This window comes from Myotis myotis, unplaced genomic scaffold (genome assembly GCF_014108235.1).
Source record: "Myotis myotis isolate mMyoMyo1 unplaced genomic scaffold, mMyoMyo1.p scaffold_m19_p_2, whole genome shotgun sequence".
Taxonomy (NCBI): domain Eukaryota; kingdom Metazoa; phylum Chordata; class Mammalia; order Chiroptera; family Vespertilionidae; genus Myotis; species Myotis myotis.
Genome location: NW_023416324.1, coordinates 193,617,108 through 193,635,140, shown reverse-complemented (window position 1 = coordinate 193,635,140; position 18,033 = coordinate 193,617,108). Strand labels below are relative to the sequence as shown.

The window sequence follows — 18,033 nt, the reverse complement described above, 5'->3', positions numbered from 1 at the left end:
AGTAACTGGGGATAATAAGCATAAGGACCAAATCTGGAAGTTTAAGGAAACTAACTGGTTTTCCTCAATCCATTGTGAAATTAAGTGCTGTTTCCCTTTTTAACCCCCACCCCCATAAAATTGTAAGATATTTAAAGTGTACACCATGGTGATTTGTATGTACGTGTACACGGTGAAAGGATCCCCCCTTCATCTAGTTGAAAACCCCAGCATAGTGTTCTTGGAGTCAGTTTCCTAAAAATTGAAAGAAGCAAACCATCAAATGTGCCAGAAGCAGGTCACTGGATATCCTCTCTTCTCCTCCTTTAATGTCCCCTTGATTGGAGGTGGCCAAAGGGGGCTTTGGAGGCTCACCCGAACAGATTCCCCACCTCCGTGCCTGGTATCAGTCCCATCTCACACTGACGCCTGTATTCCCCATACACACACCTCTCCGAGGTCGTCATCCTCAGCGTGCAGCCTGGAGGGAAGGAAACTAAGCTAAAGCAACAGGTCCCACCCACAGCCTGAACTTGGAAGGGGAGGCGGCTGGGCGACTGGAGGAGCTGAGTGGTGGAGAGGAAGCGTGTAGGAAGGTGGGAGGGAAATGATGGTGCCTGACCACCGCTCACACGTCACTCGGGCTCCCACACGGGCTTGTGTATGTGCGCGAGTGGGGGAGGGAGGTCCTTCGCGGGGTCCCTCGGGGGACTTCCGCGTGGGTTAGGAGGCGTCGAGCCCGCGCTTTGGGGTCTCCGGAGGCTTAGGCGGGGTAACCAGCCCCGCAGAGAGAGCTTGGGACGCGCCCAGGAAACGCGGGAGTGTCTGGGGATTAAAATTCACCACCCTTTCCAGGGCACCGCCCCTTCTAATGGGCCGGCTCTGCGCCCCCAATACCCCGGGTCCCCTTCCTTCGGCCTTTGCCCGGCCTCTCCAACCCCATCCGCAACCGGCCTCCCGCTCGTCTGCCGCCGCGAAAACCGGGAGAGCGGACTGCGCCGCGCCCGGCATCCTCTGGGCATGCTCGGTCGGCGGGACCGGCTCGCCGCCGGGAGGGCGCGTCCTTCCTCCCAGGGCGGCGGCGGCGGCGCCTGCAGCGACGGCGGCCGCGCCCCGGCCGGCACACCCTAGGGGGCGGTGGGAGCCGCCGGGTTCGGCGGGAGCCCAGAGCGCCCACCTACCCCCCGAGTCTTCCGGCGAGCGGAGGAGGGGCCAGCCGGGGAGGCGGGGAGGTGCGGAGGCGGGAGTCAGACCTCCGAGCTGCCGCGGCTCCTTAGAAAGTAAAGCTCAGCCGGAGCGCGGAGTCAGGTCGCCCACCGCCCAGCGGGGCGGGGCGGGGCGGGGCCGGGTGGGCGGGGGCCTCCGCCCGGAGAGCGAGGTGCGAATTTAGTATCCGCCCACCTCCTTCTCAGTCCCCACCCCCAGGGAATTCTAATTCTCTGGGAAAGTGTCTCCTTCCCCGAGAATCCTCGGGGCGGGGTGCCGGGGCGCGCCTGGCGCAAAATGGTTAAAACAAAGTCCACGCGCGCCCCGCGGCCCCTCTTACGGAAAGTGTGCGCGCCGGTGGCTGGGCACCCCCTTTGCTGATCGGAGGGTTAGTTCCCCGGAGGAAGTCCGGCTGTGTCAGGGGAGGGATGCCGCAGGCTGGTGCCGGCTCCCGCCCCCAGGCCTCCGGCGGGGCGCACCTCCCGCCAGACGGGCGCAGCGCGCCGGGCCGGGGCGTCTGCGGCGGGCGGCGGGCGGCCGGAGCGCGCTCGACCCGGCAGCTCACTCTCTCTGCCTCCTCCCCCCAGGATTACCGAGAGGATGGGATGGATCTAGGCAGTGACGCCGGCAGCAGCAGCAGCAGCAGCAGCCGCGCCAGTTCGCAGTCCAACTCCACCAAAGTGACCCCTTGCTCCGAGTGCAAATCCTCGTCGTCGCCGGGGGGCAGCCTGGACTTGGTGTCTGCCCTGGAGGACTATGAGGAGCCCTTCCCGGGTTACCAGAAGAAGGTGATTGATGAGTGGGCGCCGGAGGAGGACGGGGAGGAGGAGGAAGAGGAGGACGAGCGCGACGGACGAGGGTACCGGGATGACCGCTGTCCCGCCCGGGAGCCGGGGGACGTGAGCGCCAGGACCCGCAGCGGCGGCGGCGGCGGCGGGGGGAAAGGAGCCACCACCGCCATGCCTCCCCCCCTGCCCAACGGCAACCTCCACCCGCACGACCCCCAGGACCTCAGGCACAATGGCAACGTGGTGCTGCCCGGCTGGCCCAGCGGCGCTCGAGTCCCCCGCCGGGCGGTCCAGAAGCCCCAGCTGGCGGGGGGCCTGCGCGGCGGCCGGGGCCCGGCGGCGGGGGGCCTCTGCCTTCAGCCCACGGACAGCGGAACGTGCGTCCCAGAGGAGCCCCCGATGCCCCCAATGGACTGGGAGGCGCTGGAGAAGCATCTGGCTGGACTGCAGTTCCGGGAGCAGGAGGTGCGGAACCAGGGCCAGGGGAGGACCAACTCAACCTCAGTAAGTTGGCCGGGGTGCGTGCCCACGCGCGCACACGGCCCGCACGCGCCCTCCCGCCAGCCGGCGGCCCCATTCATCCCTCCCTGAGGCTGGGGGCCCGGGCGGGAGAGCCTGACCTCTGCTCCCCTGGGGTACCGTGGCTCAGTCTGCGAACCGTTTGGGTTTGCTGGATAGGCGGAGTGGAGGGAGGGGCAGCCGGAGAGCAGCGGAAAGTCGCGTTAGTGGAACTGGCGACTCATTTTAATGGAATTACTTAGGGAGACGAGGTTGTGAGTCACTTGTCTGAAAATAAATCCGGGGAGATTTGGGCACCGCAGCCGGTGCCTGCGGGTGATATTTGAAGTCGTAATCGCCGTGGCTTTGTCAACCGTGGTGGGTCGCCCTGCGTGGCCACTGATGTCTCGCCCATAGGCAGGCTGTCCCTGTGCTCACGCACACACGCGCCTGCCCACACCTCTGGTCTGGCGGCGCGGTGGGTTCCATCTCGCGTTTAAGCGGATGCTCCAGTATTTGAAAGGGTGGCCGCCCTCCTCTAAGACGCTCCCTTTCTGAAACCCCGGCCTGTTGTTGACCTGGGGGAGCCGGGTGAATCGATCTGCTAGGATGCGGGAGGCGTTTGAGCCTCTGTCCCCTGACTCTGATGAATTCTCCTTGCTTTAATAAGGAGCCGCTTACACTTCCTCACCGGAGGTCACTGCCTCCAAGCTGGAAATCCAGAGGGGGAGGGGTGCTGGAGTGGGGCAGAGGGAGGGAAGGCAGGAGGGCAGGAGGGCTGCATCTAAAAGACGCTCTGGCAGGTTCGGACTTGCCTCAACATCTTTTGTGCCCCTGAGAGGAGAGCAGATACATGATGTAAAAGAAAGCATTATGAATGTAGCTCCCCTATTCATCACTGTTTGGAGAGACAGCAACAGTTGTAATTTGAAATCATTAATGATGTCCCTAAGTGGGGCTGAAGGGCACCGTTGAAATGAGCTGCTTTCTGTGCGTGGCAGCTGTGCGGCAGTGTGGGAAAAGTGCTGGCTTGCAGGTGTAATTTTCCGGCTCCAGGGCCCTGGGGCTACTGGAAATTGGGTGCATGCACTTCTGACTTCAGGGGTGAGGGTGGTAACTGCGTTTCACAGAGAAATTGGCACGATTTCCATCAGAGAGAGCCCTTCGCTGACAGAGCCCACTGGTTAGTATCCCCTGAGAAATTACCTATTAAATTAACACACTCCTTTTAATCCCAGGTTTACCCTGGCCACTAGCAGATGTGGAATCTTTCTATTATAGCCGGTGTAGCTCCTTGTACCTTGCAATAGAAAACAACCTTTTCCTGCTTGGTGCTTGAGAAAAAAAATACCTCATTAAGCTCTCTGGACTTAAACAATGACTTGAAGATAAATAAGTTTTCTTTAGGATTGCGTGACGTTTATATATTCCAGGAGAATGTGATAACTGGGTATACATGTGAAGTTAGGATTCGATGGTGACAATGAGCTCCATTATTCAAAAGTTATTAGACAACATGTTATTGAGCACCCCTTGTGTTATGTACTAAATTTGAAGTATGATTCTCAGTGCTACAGTTACACATCTGTCCACGTGGAACTGGGATTGTGGTGAAGGGAGGCAGCCAAGCCTCTGGGCACTTACAATTTAATGGTTTGCTGACAGCTTCCCCTCTACCAGCACACACACACACACACACACACACACACACACACACACAAAGTTTCTGTGAAGACTTTGTGAATATTTCCTTCTTGGGCAATCTTGCAAGCCAAAGGTTATGTCCTCACCTAATGAACAGTTTGTATATTGGGGATCCTCTCCTTCCCCCACCCCACTCCCCAACCCTCCTAAAAAATGTCCCTTCTGGGTTTTTTCTCCACAAGTCACAGAGAAATTTGGGTTCCATTGCCTTAAAGCAAGTATGGGTACAGAAGTAAGGGGGAGGGGAGGTGGCCTTTGAGGTTGTTCAATATTGAAATTTTCATGTTCCTGTTTGTCTTTGAACAAAATTACTAGCTAATGTTAGTTTAGCATAGTGTTTTTCAAAGTGTGAATTACCTTTGAAGTCACCTTATCACTTAAGAAAAATGAAATATAATAGAATGTACAATAATGCCTTGCTCGTGGTTAGCTTGGCTTTTTAAAACTTTTGTTTCATTTTTATGTATACACTGGGTCACAGTGTAGGATTTCTTTCTTACTATGCATCGTTATCATGACACTGATTTAAATCCTATTTACTTCTGCCTGGAAGAAGTGGGAAAATTTATAACCATTAGGATGGAAACTTAGAAATAATGAAGGAGTTAGGTAGAAGAGAATGCCCATCTTGAAGGGGTTGTTCTAATAAATGATATTGTAGCTACTCTTTAAAAAGTTGTGTGTAAATGGAATTTCTCTGTGTTACTGGGTGGAGCGGGTATACATGAGAAAGAGAGTGTAGGTTTCTTTTCACCTGTGAAGAGAACCACATAAGTTTATTGCCCATTCTCTTTTGGAATCAGGTGGCTGGTTCCTTCTCATCATTCCTGACTCTGTTCAACTCTGACCTTCTCGGAGCTGCTGTCCTGACCACACTCCCTAAAGTAAAGCACTCCACCCCCACTTAGGCATGCCTGGTGTATTTTCTTAGGGCTTATCACTACCTGACATTACCTTATCTAGTTCTCCTTCATTTTTAGTCTCTCTGGAGTCCATTGGAGTGCAGGGGTCTTGCCTATCTGGGACAGTGCCTGGTACGCTCTGAAAGATCAAATGAATGAAGGAAGGAAGGAAGGACTTATATGACCCACACACCACAGAGCTAAACCACCCCTCTCATTTTACAATTGAGAAAACTGAGGCCGTTGGAGAAATCACTAAATGACCCTGGGCCTCAGTTCTCTCAGGTGTGTAAATGCTCAAGGGCAATTGTCACACAGTTAAGGAGTAAAGAAGGTTACTGGGTGTTGGTGCTTTTGCTGTCAGATTTAGAACCAGGGAGGCGAGTTTAAGGGAGTCGGGCTCCCAAATGTTTGTATTCATCCTACATTCTCATCTCCCTGCCTGCTCTGATTCTGGTGGACTGACTTGGATGATCCTGAGGGAAACCAGGACTTTCTCTTACTCCTGCTTCTCCAGGACCTCAATTTGTCACATATCACCCCCTGCTAACTCAGGGGGCTACTGCACACATCACCAAGTGCTGTGGGGGTGCCCAGTGCCTCCCTGGACTGCTTTTCTTAAATGGAGTACAGTTTCTCCTCTCTCTCCTTGATCTTTCCATGCCGTTTTCTCTCTTTCAGGGTCTGTGGGCCTCCATGTTTAACCTGTTCTGTCTCTGGAAACTCACATTTTTCTCCAACTTCTCTCTCCTCCCTCCTCCCCCTCCCCCCTCCCCCTCCCCTCCCCCTCCCCTCCTTCTCCCCTCCCCTCCCTTCCGCCTCCCCTCCCCCTCCCCATCCCCCTCCTCTCCTCTCTACTCAGGTCAAATTGACATACAGTGGGGCCCTGACTTACGAGTGTCCTGACTAACCACCTCTCGGCCGATTTTTTGCTTTGAGCTGCGAGCTAAAATTCGGTTACCAGCCAGCTTCAGATACCCCACCGCTAGTTGGCGCAGTGAACACCACAACTGTCAGCCCAGCCTCACGTGTCTCACTCATTCACTTTTTGATTTGACATACAAGTAATTTGAGTTACGAGCTCCGTCACGGAACGAATTAAACTCGTAAGTCAAGGCCCCACTATATAATCAACTGCACATATTTGAAGTGTACAATCTGATGAGTTTTGACATATGTGTATGCCTGTGAAACCATCACTAAAATCAAGACAATGAACATAGTTTCTCACCTCCAAAAGTACCCTTGTGCCCCTTTGTAATTCCCCCAGTCCTGTCTCTTGGCAGCTGTTGTGCCCAGATTTCAAGGTTCCCAAAATGCCCATCAGGGAGCCAGCAAGTCCGATGCAAAAGCAAAGAGTCCTTCATTTCGAACTAGTTCGGCTCCCCGACCACACTCACCGATGCAACAACGGTAAGCCCAGTGGCCGTGAGAGAGCGAGGCCTGATGGGATTGTGGGCTTTATAGTAAGGGCAGGGGAGGGGACTGTGGGCCCCGCCGATTGGCCAGGTGTGAGTCGGGTCTTGTTACACAGGATGTGGTCATATTGATGGCGTGCACTTCCCTTGATTATCATTGGTTAGTCCAGAGAAATCCTGGGCAGAGGCCTGGGCCTCCGGGAAGAAGCCCCCACCGAGCACATGGCTCTCCCCAAAAATGGAGGACCCAGGGCAAGATGGAGGGCGCAGTCCTCGCCCCCCCAAGGGCGAGCTGAGCCCAGGCTCCAGGGGCCAGTCCGGTTGCCGGAGGTCCAGCAGATTGACCAGTTCCATCCCAGACAGGAAGTCCACATCCTCCGTCTCGTCCCCGGGGGCGCCAGTGATCACCTCCTCCTCCATCTCCTCCGGCAAGGGCACACGCCCCGCCCCGCCGCCGCCGCTGCGTGGGTCCAGTCTGGGGGAGGCGGGCGGGTGGCCTGCTCCTGGCTCCCGCCGTGGGCTGGGGAGTCCGGCGCCCGAGGCCGCCAGCAGTGTGGTCAGGCTGTGCCTCATGGGGCCCGGTGGCCGGCCCACGTAGGCCCCGCGATGACTCGCCCTTTCAGCAGCCACTGGTCTCATTTCCATCACTAGATTAGCTTGCATTTTCTAAAGTGAATGTAAGTGGAATCATATAATACATACTAAGTTTTCGTTGGGCTTCTTTCACTCAGTGTGTAATTGTTTTGTGATTCATCCCTATTACTGTGCATGTTTATAGCTCACTGCTTTCTGTTGTTAAGTAGTGCTCCGTTTTATGGATATACCCTATTCCTCTGTTGATGGGCATTTGAGCTGTTTCTAGTTTTTGTCTATTACAAATAAAAGTGCTTTGAACATTCACATACAAGTCTTTGTAGAGACATAGTCTTTCCTTTCTCTTGGGTAAATATCTGAGAGTAGAATGGCTGGGTCATATGGTAAGTGTGTATCTAAAGACCACTAGGTCATCACTAGTTCTTCTGGTCACATATGGTAGGTGTGTTTAAGAAGTTGCCTGTTTTCCAAAAAAGTTGCACCATTTCACATCGCCATCGCCATGATTCTGAGTACAGTCGCTCTAACCTTGGCTTTCTCTCCCCCTGGTTGCTGTATTCCATCTGGGTCCCTGGGCCCTGCAGGACATCGCTTTTCGGGTGACTGGGGTGACTGCCACCCTCTCTCTTAAAAGAATGAGAAAGCACCTGGACCACCTCTTACATTCAGCCCAAGTCATTACACCTATTGTTCAAAAAGTAAAGGACTCGTTTTTAAATTAGAGAAAAGTTCTAGTTGTAGACCCAACTAACACATTTTAATTCCACTTTTATTATATTTTAGTGCCGGCGACAGGTGCATTTCCCCCTGTTTAATGAGAAAATAAGAAAAATTTTAATTGGCATGTTAATTGAAAGCAAATTCTCCTGATGAAGTTATTTCCAAAGTACTTGAAAATAATTTGTCTTTTTATTTGTTTGTACTATTAACTAGTAGCAAACTTTAAATTACCTACATTTCTTCCTAGAATGGTACTAATTACAGGTTATTTTCAATGTATTATTCTGTGAGAATTACGCCCACTTACTCCCTCCCCGTCAATGACACCACTACAGAAGCTTGAATGGCTAAATATTTGTTTCCTCAGTTACTTGGGCTATATTTAAATCCCATGAATTCCCATTTTTATAGACTGAGTTAAGAGGCCTTTATTACTTCTACAAAATATAGTAAAGTTTATAACTTTAATAAGTGATGTGATTCGGCAGCCAGGGACACAGCAGTGAAAACATTCTGTGTGGTGTGCAGTTAACACTTATTTCTGTTGGCTAGAGAGCATTACATGACTGGTAAACTCATTTTGGTTTTTTAACCATGACCAGAAATTACCAGGGCTAAGTGTATTGTGTGCTTTGACCTTTTTCCTTGGAATGTTGAGTGCCATCTTTGCCTGCTTTTCTAATTTACGTTGCTTTTTGCTGAAGAGCTACAAAGGTTGCTGTATCCATTTGCATGTACTCAAGACTTTAAAGAAATATGATTGGGTTTAAAAATAGGTTGCAGGTAAACCACAGTTCTGGGGCTGCGTGTGTATTTAAGCTACCATCAGATGATTCACCCTATGGTGGAACAGCCTTTGGAAATGTTGTAGTTAGATTCAATGAAATCTTTGCCTACCAATTGGTGTACACATAGTGGTCCTTTAAAACATCTTAAGGAAAGTTTTCAGGGTGCATATCTGAAAAGTGGACATAGATATTCTCATCACATATTCTCTGAGCTCTTTGAACATCTCACCACTGACATTGTTCACCGTCCTCCATGCTTCCTGGCTCTGCCTGCATTTGTAACTCCCGGGCCTTTGACCTGGCACTGCTTTTTCACTCTGGGGAATTCCCAGCATGAGCCCTTTGCTAAGTCGAAGGTCCAGGCGCTGCTGATACTGCCCATCACACCACCTGGCATTTGCTACTCCAGGGCCTGCTCTGATGCAGAGCCCCACCTCTTTGGGGAAAGCTGAATCTGATCATCTCCGCCTGAACAACCTCTTCTGAACTTGTGTTCCACTGTGTACCCCTTCCTCACACTTAGGTTTTTAAAAGGCTTCCTAGTTTTGAGTATTTTCATGTTCATTATCACATTTGCTCCTCATGACATCTGGAAATTGAACAAAGCATTTCCATTTTAGAGATGAGAAAACCGAGGCCCAGTGAGGTTCAGGGATTTGCCTGAAGTCTCATTCATGTCTGGCAAGACTCAGCTAAACCTGTCAACTTCTGGCTCTGGTTCCAGGCTCTTTTAGCGGCATTGTCTTATATTCTTGGTCTCTTATCTACCCTCTTCTCCATAAAGACATACATAATATAGGCTCAGGTGTTCACTGAGGAATAGACATCGGATGAATACCTGGTTAGTTAACCTATTTTATAACACCCTTTAGTTTTTTGGGTTTTTTTTTTGTTTTGTTTTTTTAAATATATTTTATTGATTCCTTAAAGAGAGGAAGGGAGAAGGATAGAGAGTCAGAAACATTGATGAGAGAGAAACATCGATCAGCTGCCTCCTGCACACCCCCTACTAGGGATGTGCCCGCAACCAAGGTACATGCCCTTAACCGGAATCGAACCTGGGACCTTTCAGTCCGCAGGCCGATGCTCCATCCACTGAGCCAAACCGGTCAGGGCTAGTTTTAAAATTTACTAGAAACTGCTACTCTCTGAAATTGCTTATTAGTGCTAATAATAGTAATTCTAGGTCCTTTCTTAAAAGCGCATCTGTAGCATTACATTTGCATTTTAAAACAGAAATTTGTTTTTACTCCTGGACCTTTGCCCCTAAAGACATGAATGGTTTTATTTTCTTACATTTGAAATTCAGTCCTAAGTATTTTAACAAAAAGGGCTTTTGCAAATGCTTTTCTTTAGCTGCTTTATTCCCCTTGAGCTGTTAGGACAGATACTGCTTTATGATGCTTTATACTGCCAGTGGCTGGGAGATGATTTTGCACACAACTTTAATAGAAATTCAAGAGTCAATTATGAAATTGAGCATTTTTAGTAGTAAAGTAATAGGATTTTAAAGATAGGAAGGATCAGAGAGGTGATCTCATCCAACCCTCCTCACCATTTTCAAAGGAGGAGACAGGTCTGTGAAGGTTGAACTTCACCCAACTTTCTCAGCCCAGGCCTGGCCCAGCCTCATGTCCCCTGGCTCACTATTCCCACTTTTCATGAGCTTGCCCTTCTTCAGCTAATGCCACACTTCTTAAAATAAGTGTTTCAAAACTTAATTTGTAGGACAGATCCAGTCTCATTTAAGATTTTCAAATCTAGAAGTGTATTCTAATTTTTATCCCTTGGTAGAGCAGTATTTCAATGTGTTGTTTCTCATTTTCTTTTTTAAACCCATTGTCCTGCATTTATAAACTTGCTTTCTCCCATTCAGATGTCAGCCCATCACTGTGTGTATTTCCACCAACAGAACAGTGCTCTCTCCGGGATGGCAGGTTTTCTTTCTGTCTTTGCTCCTTCCCCACTTGTAAACAGCTTTTCCTGGCTGCCCACCCTGCTTTCTAGCTCCGGGCAACGCATAGTCCTCTCCTGACACGGGGCCAAGGGATGACCAGTGATGGCTCTTGAGAACTTTGCAAGGAGCCACCTGAATTGTAGGAGGCAGAGAAGGCAGCAGCGAGGGTTCAGGTACCTCTCTGCACATCACTGCCATTTACAAAGTCTGTCCATTGACTGCCAGGGCCATGCGGGGGTGCTGGATTCAGAAAGACAGAGGAGGAAAGATCTCCCTGTTGTTCACCCTGAAGTGGAAACATATCTAGACAGAATTGCGAGTGAATGTTTTATTATACCCCCAAAACCAAGAAGATTAGGAAGATGAGAAAGGTGTTTGTGGAGTTCAGAAACAGCCCATACAACAGTCTCCATCGGAACCCCTGGCTTCATTAGTATCTGGGTGAGAGCTAGGAACAGAAAATGGGCGTCAGGAAAGGGTGATGCTTTGGGTTTTTATGTTCCCTGAGTGATGTTTCTGAGGTTCCCCAGTGACTCTGCAGAGCTAGGTCATCGCTAGTTCTTCTGGTCACGCCCAGGAAGTTGTAGTTCTCACTCTCCTCATCAGATCTGTGAGGGCCCTCATTGTTCCAGATGCGCTTTGTTTGTTTCCTTTGTTTTGTTTCGGGCTACTCTTGTGAATAATGTTGTTCTTTTCCTTAAATATTTGTTAAATAATTATGTCAAGCATGTTCTGTCACAACCTTTATCACTTGCCTTTCTCTGTTTTCATTCACGCATAAAATCAACCTAATTTTATTCTTGCCACCGGACCTATTTTTCAGTATTTGTTGCGTCATTTTAGGCTATTCTCATTTTTTCCTACTTTTGTAGCATTTTCTATATAACTCAAAAGGTGGTGGTTTAGGTGAGGAAGTGCCCAGGTAAGAGGAATGGGCGTGATTAGTGTTTGTTCGGCCCTGGGATGATGCTTTCCAAAAGTGCTCGTACAATGTTTTTAGTTACGTCTAACTGACGTGAGGCTGCATTAAAGCAAAGCTTATTGGAAGCTAAAAGAGTGATCTGTTTTCTTTAGTCTGGTTTGTATATCTGATTTCCTAATAATTGCCACTTGTATCTGTACATTTTACAGACACCCCTACAACTCCCCCCAAATATTTTATATTTATTTGTAGTTGAACGTCCTCTTTGGTATATCCATCATCGGCAATATCGTGTTCTCCCCCCCCCCCCCCTTCCATTTCATAGTCTCTCCTTAGTATTTATGGTTCATGAAAGTGATTGTGAATCTTTCTTCCTTGGAATATTCGCATAGTATACCGAAAAAAGGAAAAGCTTTCATTTTTATGGGTTAAAGAAGCAATGCATTAGTGGGCAGCTGATTTCTACAAATTCATCAATTCCAGAGGGTTTTATTGTCCATGTCCTAATAGAGATGATTGATCCTTCAGACTTCTTCCTTGTAGAAATACATGGCTGAGTTATTCATGGACTTGTGTGTTTTTTCTGTTGTTTTTTTTAAGTCTTACTAAAAGCTTCTAACAAGAAAGTGTGGGGCGGTTGGGTTTTTGCAGGCGATGCTTCGTTTGGCAGGCGGAGGGGCTTGTTCAGGGCGCCTGAGGGAGGGCAGCGGACAGAGCACAGCTCCACAGCGGCTCAGCCAGGCCTCCAGGCAGCCCACTGTCTGTCAGCACCTCCCCTGGCCCACAACCGACCGACCGCTGACTCGATCCTGTGGTTATCCCCTCAGAAGCACACACCCACTGCTTCTTCCTCTAGGATCCCCCCCGGCTGTGGTCCTCAGCCTACCTCAGTTTCCCCTTCTACTCCTATGCAGGTTTACCTATGTGCACAGAGAACCAATTCAAAGTCCATAAGAAAGTGACTCATTAGTATCGGGTACCTCTAGTGGCGAAGGCTCCTTGTCAGGATGCCTCCTGGACCTTGTGGAGAGAGAGAAAGAGAGAGAGAGAGAGAGCAAGATGAAGACAGGCACTCTCCCTGGCCAGCTGGCTGTGGCCAGGATCCACTTGCTCACAAGCAGGTTGTAGGCATGCCCAGAGCTAAACAACAGGTAAGTTGTGGCAGCTACTAATCTAGTGTAACTTGATTCTGCTTCCTTCTTGGTTTGCCATATAGGGAAAGAACTCTGCTGTCTAAAACAGTTTAAAGCGAATGAGGTAATTTCCTCATCATTCCTAAGATCTTCAGCCGTGTTATAAATTTAGATCTGAGGTTAGAGCATTAAAACGTAAAAACAAAACCAAAAAAGCTGCTGTGTTATGAAATGCTATAGCATTTTTAATGTCAAGTCCAGCAGCATAATAGCTTATAGCCCCTATTCCCCTGCAGAAAAAGATTAGAATTAAACTTATTTCCAAAATAAGAAGGGCCTGGCCCTTGGGAACCTGGCACAGTGTCTTAGAAAAGAACTCAAAGGCTAATCTCCACTCCTATAAAAAGAACATGTTTTCAAATAGTTTCAAAACCCATTGAGCCTTCTGTTTTTCTCCTCATGGCACCAGGAGCTAAAAATTATGCCACTTATGAAAGTTACAATTTTTTTCTTTGTGAATGTCACACAATTTGGGGTCCATTTTGACCTGATCTGACATTGTATTATGAGCCCTTGCATCTTATGCACTCTGTCCTTTTTATTTCCACTCTAAAATTGGTTCTGTAAGGGGTAAGAGAGAAGGCCGCTGGGATTTTATTTTTGAATACTTAAATTATGTAACCAGTGATCTCCTGTTAGAGTAGTTATCCAGCCTACAGTGGCTCCACAGTCTGACCCAAATAGCCCTTAAAGAAAGACCTCATTCTAGAAGAACAACGTTAGGCTGCAGCAATTTGAAAACTTTTTGAATACCTACTCTACTGTGGTATGGTGGTTTCAGTATTAGGTTTATTGTTCTTGGGTTTCATATGGAAATGCTCAGCAAAGTAAATATACCATTGTTGTGCTTGTACTAACACATGAATAAGACCCAGGGCACTGGAAGCATAGTTAAAACCTTCTATTACTGGTAAACAATGACCCTGGGAGTCAGAATATTAGAGCTGGAAGGGTGGCAAGGATGGCAAAGCCAGATGCATGCAGGGGCCATGTAGGTAACCAATAAGAGCAGTGAGCCAGGTGGGAGTAAGACTGTGGGGATCTGGAGGATGGGTCCAGGGGTGAAGGGCTGCTGTTCTTCCATCCTGGCTGACCTTCCATCCATGTCTGAATATCGTCACAGTCCTCTGATGTAAGACCCAGGCCAGGATTTGATGAGAAATATGAAATTTTGGCAAGTAACTTTAAAGAAACACATAATTTGGGGGCTAACAAACATCTGTAATGCAAAATATGGCCTCTGGGCTCCCAGTTTCTCATCACACACCCAACCCAATCTACTCATTTTGCAGAGGAGAACACTGAGACCCAAAGAGGTTAAGTGACTTCACTGAAGTATGGGTGAGGGGAGGTGGAGCCAGGTGGGGGTGGCTTGCTGAGAGCCTGGTGAGATTTAGAAATGAGAGATGTTAGGAAAGAAAACCCCTAAAGGAGTGTTCATATTTACTGACACCAGAGTAGCTTCCTCCCTCCTTTCAAGTGCTTAAAATAATTTGAAACAATAACATCCAGGGGGAAAAGTAAGTACTACCTTACACAACGTACTCTTATTTCACTTAATTCTTATTTACATCCCATTTCTCCGAATTTACTTGTCTCATCTTCAAAGCAGTTAAAAAATTGAGTTGTTATTTGGATTCAAAGAAATGTCTCAACACTTGTTTTTCATTACTTATGAATAATGAAAAGAAACAGGTTATCTTAATCATAAATACACACACACATGCACTGCATGATATGTGCCCTCAGTTCTTTTATATGCTGGAAACTCACCTAGGAACATTTTACTTCCAAGGGGAGGTGGAGGGGTGAGTTTGATAACATTTCTTGTTATGTGGCATCCAATGAAACTTCAATATTGCTGATTTGTTTCATTGCTGCTGTTACTACATTAATATTGAGTGGGCCTGCTGAAAGTATAGAGGTTGGGAAGTTATATTTTTTCCTCTTGAAAATTACTGACTCTAAGTACAAAGTAAGCATCGATTTCAAACGAGCGAGACAAGTTTGGTGTGTTTTTTTTCACTTTCCTTTAAAAAATAGGGAACATTATTCACTTTTAAAAAACACTTTTAGAATAACTTTAGATATACCCAGAAGTTACAAACACATTACAGAGTTTCCAAATATCATTTACCAGCTTCCCCTAATGTTAACATCTCTTCTAACTGTGGTACATTTGTCAAAACCAAAAAATAAATATTGGCACAGGAGTATTACCTAAACTACGTCCTTTATTTGGATTTATATTTGCTTTTAAAATTAAAATGGTTGTATTAAAACTATAGGTAATAAGTAATGTATCCTCATAGACTGTGGCTTGAAGAGAAAGGTGATGGTTTCTCTGTATTCTCCATCACGTCCCCACAAAGTCATGTAAGCAAACGTAAAATGTAAGCAAAATTTCCACTAGTGAGTTTGCTTTATAAATGCATTTGCATTTTGAAGACCAGTCTCCTTGCCCCTCTTCCAGTCAGACTGCTGTCCCTCGGTCCCTCATATGTAGAAAGTGCAGCTGCCTCTGGGGGGAAAGCAGCTGAAAGAAGGGGCTGAAGAGCCCTGGCCTGTGTGGCTCAGTGGTTGAGTGTCGTGCCATGCACTGAGAGGTCACCTGTTGGATTCCTGGTCAGGGCACATGCCCTGGTTGTGGACTCGATCCCCAGTAGGTTGGCCTGCAGGAGGCAGCCAGTGGATGTTTCTCTCATCTCATTGATATTTCTCCCACTCCCTTCCTCTCTCTCTCAAAATAAAAAAAATACTTTTTTTTTTTAAAAAAAAAAGGAAGGGGAAGGAAAGGAGGGTGAAACTCCTTTACCAGGAAGATTGGAGTGAGGGGCTGCATTGTGATCCCCCAATTGTAGAAATAAACTACATGCCCGCCCACTCTCTGCTTTCATGGACGGCCACAAGTTGTCACCATCCTTTGGAATGTTGTTTGTTTTTTAACTCAGAAGTAGCTTTTCTGCTTAGGAGTTTACTTCTTTCAAGTTAGGTTTCTGGTGGGATTACAAAGGCTCTGATTATATGGTATGAAAATTGCACAGAAGGGAGAAAGTTCCAATTGATTGTAGAGAGCTGTCAGTGACCTGAGGGCCAAATGCTACTCAAGAAATAAAATGAGCCCCAGCCGGGTGACTTGGTTGGTTGGACCATTGTCCCATACACCAGAAGGTTGCAGTTTGATCCTGGGTCAGGGTGGGTGCGGCAGACCAAGCGACGGGTCTCTCTCTCTCTCTCTCTCTCTCTCTCTCTCTCTCTCTCTCTCTCTCTCTCTCTCTCTTCCTCTCTTTCTAAAATCAATAAATATATCCTCAGGTGAGGGTTTTTATGAAAATGAGTGCTAAGTCATGAGGGACACATTTGGGAGATTTCACGGATTTGAAATTCTGAGGAAGGAGGTTTGAGATTCTTGCAGGAAAAGGAAAGGGTACTGGCATATCAGGACCTTCACTATTTGTGGGCTGATTGGGTGACCCAAATTTGAAAAACTCAACTACTAATGGACACCAGGGGGCAGTTTTGTCAGCAATGGGAGGATGTCTCTGTCTCGTGACTCGGTGAATTCTCGTAGAGAGGGTTTCCCAGTTACTCATCTCTGCCTTTGTGTGTGGCCTGGTTTGTCTGGCAGGATCAGTGATTTCCTCCTAAGGCTGGTTAAAATTTCCCAGAATTTCCTCACTAATGACATGTTCAATGTATTGTGGATTATGATACTACTATCTAAATACTTCTTTCAGCAAAACCCATATCATCATATTGAAAACTGTGCTTTCTTGACCAAATGTTTTTTTGTTTTTTTAAATATATTTTTGTTGATTTCAGACAGGAAACGGGGGGGGGGGGGGAGAAAGAGAGAAATATCAATGATGAGAAAGAATCATTGACCGGCTGCCTCCTACATGCCCCACACTGAGGATCGAGCTTGCAACCTGGGCATGTGCTCTGACTGGGAATCTAACTGTGACCTCCTGGTTCATAGATTTATGCTCAACCACTGAGCCACACCGGTTGGGCTAGACCAAAATGTTTTAAATAGCTGCTTCAGTTTATGTAGTTTCTGGATATTCCTTGGAGGCTGTGCTCAAGAACGGGACCCACGGGCATCACTGACCTCTGAACTCTTAGGTTCTTCCTTCTCTGGTGGTGTCCATGGGTTTTGCACCCAGTGTGAGTTACCTTCCTGATGACTCCAGGTTCCTCCTAGGGCATTACCTTCCCTGCTGTGTGTGATTTGGGTGGGAGGGTAATTATAAGTGGCTGACTCTCGTTCTGGGAACCTCAGCCCTGGATTCTCCCTCCCTTGGCTCTGCCACAGCTGGAGAGCTTTCCTCCGCCCCCCCCCCCCCCCCCCGCCCTGTCCTCCCCCAGGACTTGGAGCCTAGAGCACTCGCTGCAAGGCCCAGGAGCAGTCGGGGGCCTCTCAGAACTCTGTGCCCCGAGCTCCAAGGTTTCCCCTTGTTTCTAGTTGCTGTTCCATGTTCATCTCCGGTTGATTCTGTGAGTTCAAAACCAGTGTTGATTTTATTGCTTTCAAATCAGGAACCCTAACTGTTAACAGCAGGCACTCTCTTGACTTATGACTCAAGTTCAAATGTGACAGTTGTGGGGCCCATATCACTATAAATAGAAGTCTAAAGTGTTTTGAGTCTTTCACAGAATCATTAAGTATCAAAGGTGGGATGGAAAAAGTCCGCAAAGTGATGTCTGCCAGGGATTTCTTTAATGTATGTCATTATTTTTCTTCATAGCTCTGTTGAGTCTGTAAATACCTATTGAGTGCCTGCTGCATGAAGGATAGGGATGAGCAGAGGCTCACGTAGGGCTTCTCGTGTCCCAGAGCCTCCTGCCCTCATGGAGCTTTCGGCCAAGTGCAAGAGCGGACAGAAGGCCCACGAGCGCACATGTAGCAGGTGGTGCTGAAGGGCCATGATGCTGTGAGACGAAACCTGTTTTCACGGTTATAACAATAACCATTACTTATTGAGTGCCTGCTGTGGGCAGGCGCTGAGCTGGCTGCTTTCCCCTGACTGGGTCTAACGCTCACAGGGGGTGAGGTGGATGCTCTTACTCCCATTTCACAGATGAGGAAACTGAAACTCACAGTGGGATCGCAGAGATGGTGTTTTCCACTTTCAGTTAGAAACTACTACCCCAAATATTTGGAATTTAGCTCCTGACTCATCACACAATAACTGCTTATCTTTGCTAATATCTATGGCCATGAGTGAATACCTGTAATCTCTTGATGTGTAATATCCACTTATACCCCATGCAGTTCTATTGGAGAATTTTTGGTAAATGGAAACTTTTCTTTAATTTATCAGAAACTCACTTGAACATAACTATATGGCTTTAATTTTTCTC

General features: G+C 47.9%; 1 protein-coding gene across 3 annotated transcripts in view; it reads left to right on the top strand.

Annotated features, from left to right (window-relative positions):
* LOC118675455 (IQCJ-SCHIP1 readthrough transcript protein) overlaps positions 1-18,033 on the top strand; it is a 511,967-nt gene that overhangs the window by 393,603 nt on the left and 100,331 nt on the right. The window contains exons 1-3 of one of the 3 annotated variants that reach the window (XM_036348277.1): positions 1,359-1,573; positions 1,773-2,477; positions 4,979-5,059. In XM_036348277.1, coding sequence (XP_036204170.1) covers positions 1,791-2,477; positions 4,979-5,059 — 768 coding nt within the window. In that variant the 5' untranslated portion in view covers positions 1,359-1,573; positions 1,773-1,790. Of the gene's footprint in view, positions 1-1,358; positions 1,574-1,772; positions 2,478-4,978; positions 5,060-18,033 lie in introns of those variants that run through there. The other 2 variants (XM_036348275.1, XM_036348276.1) reach the window with 2 other exon arrangements.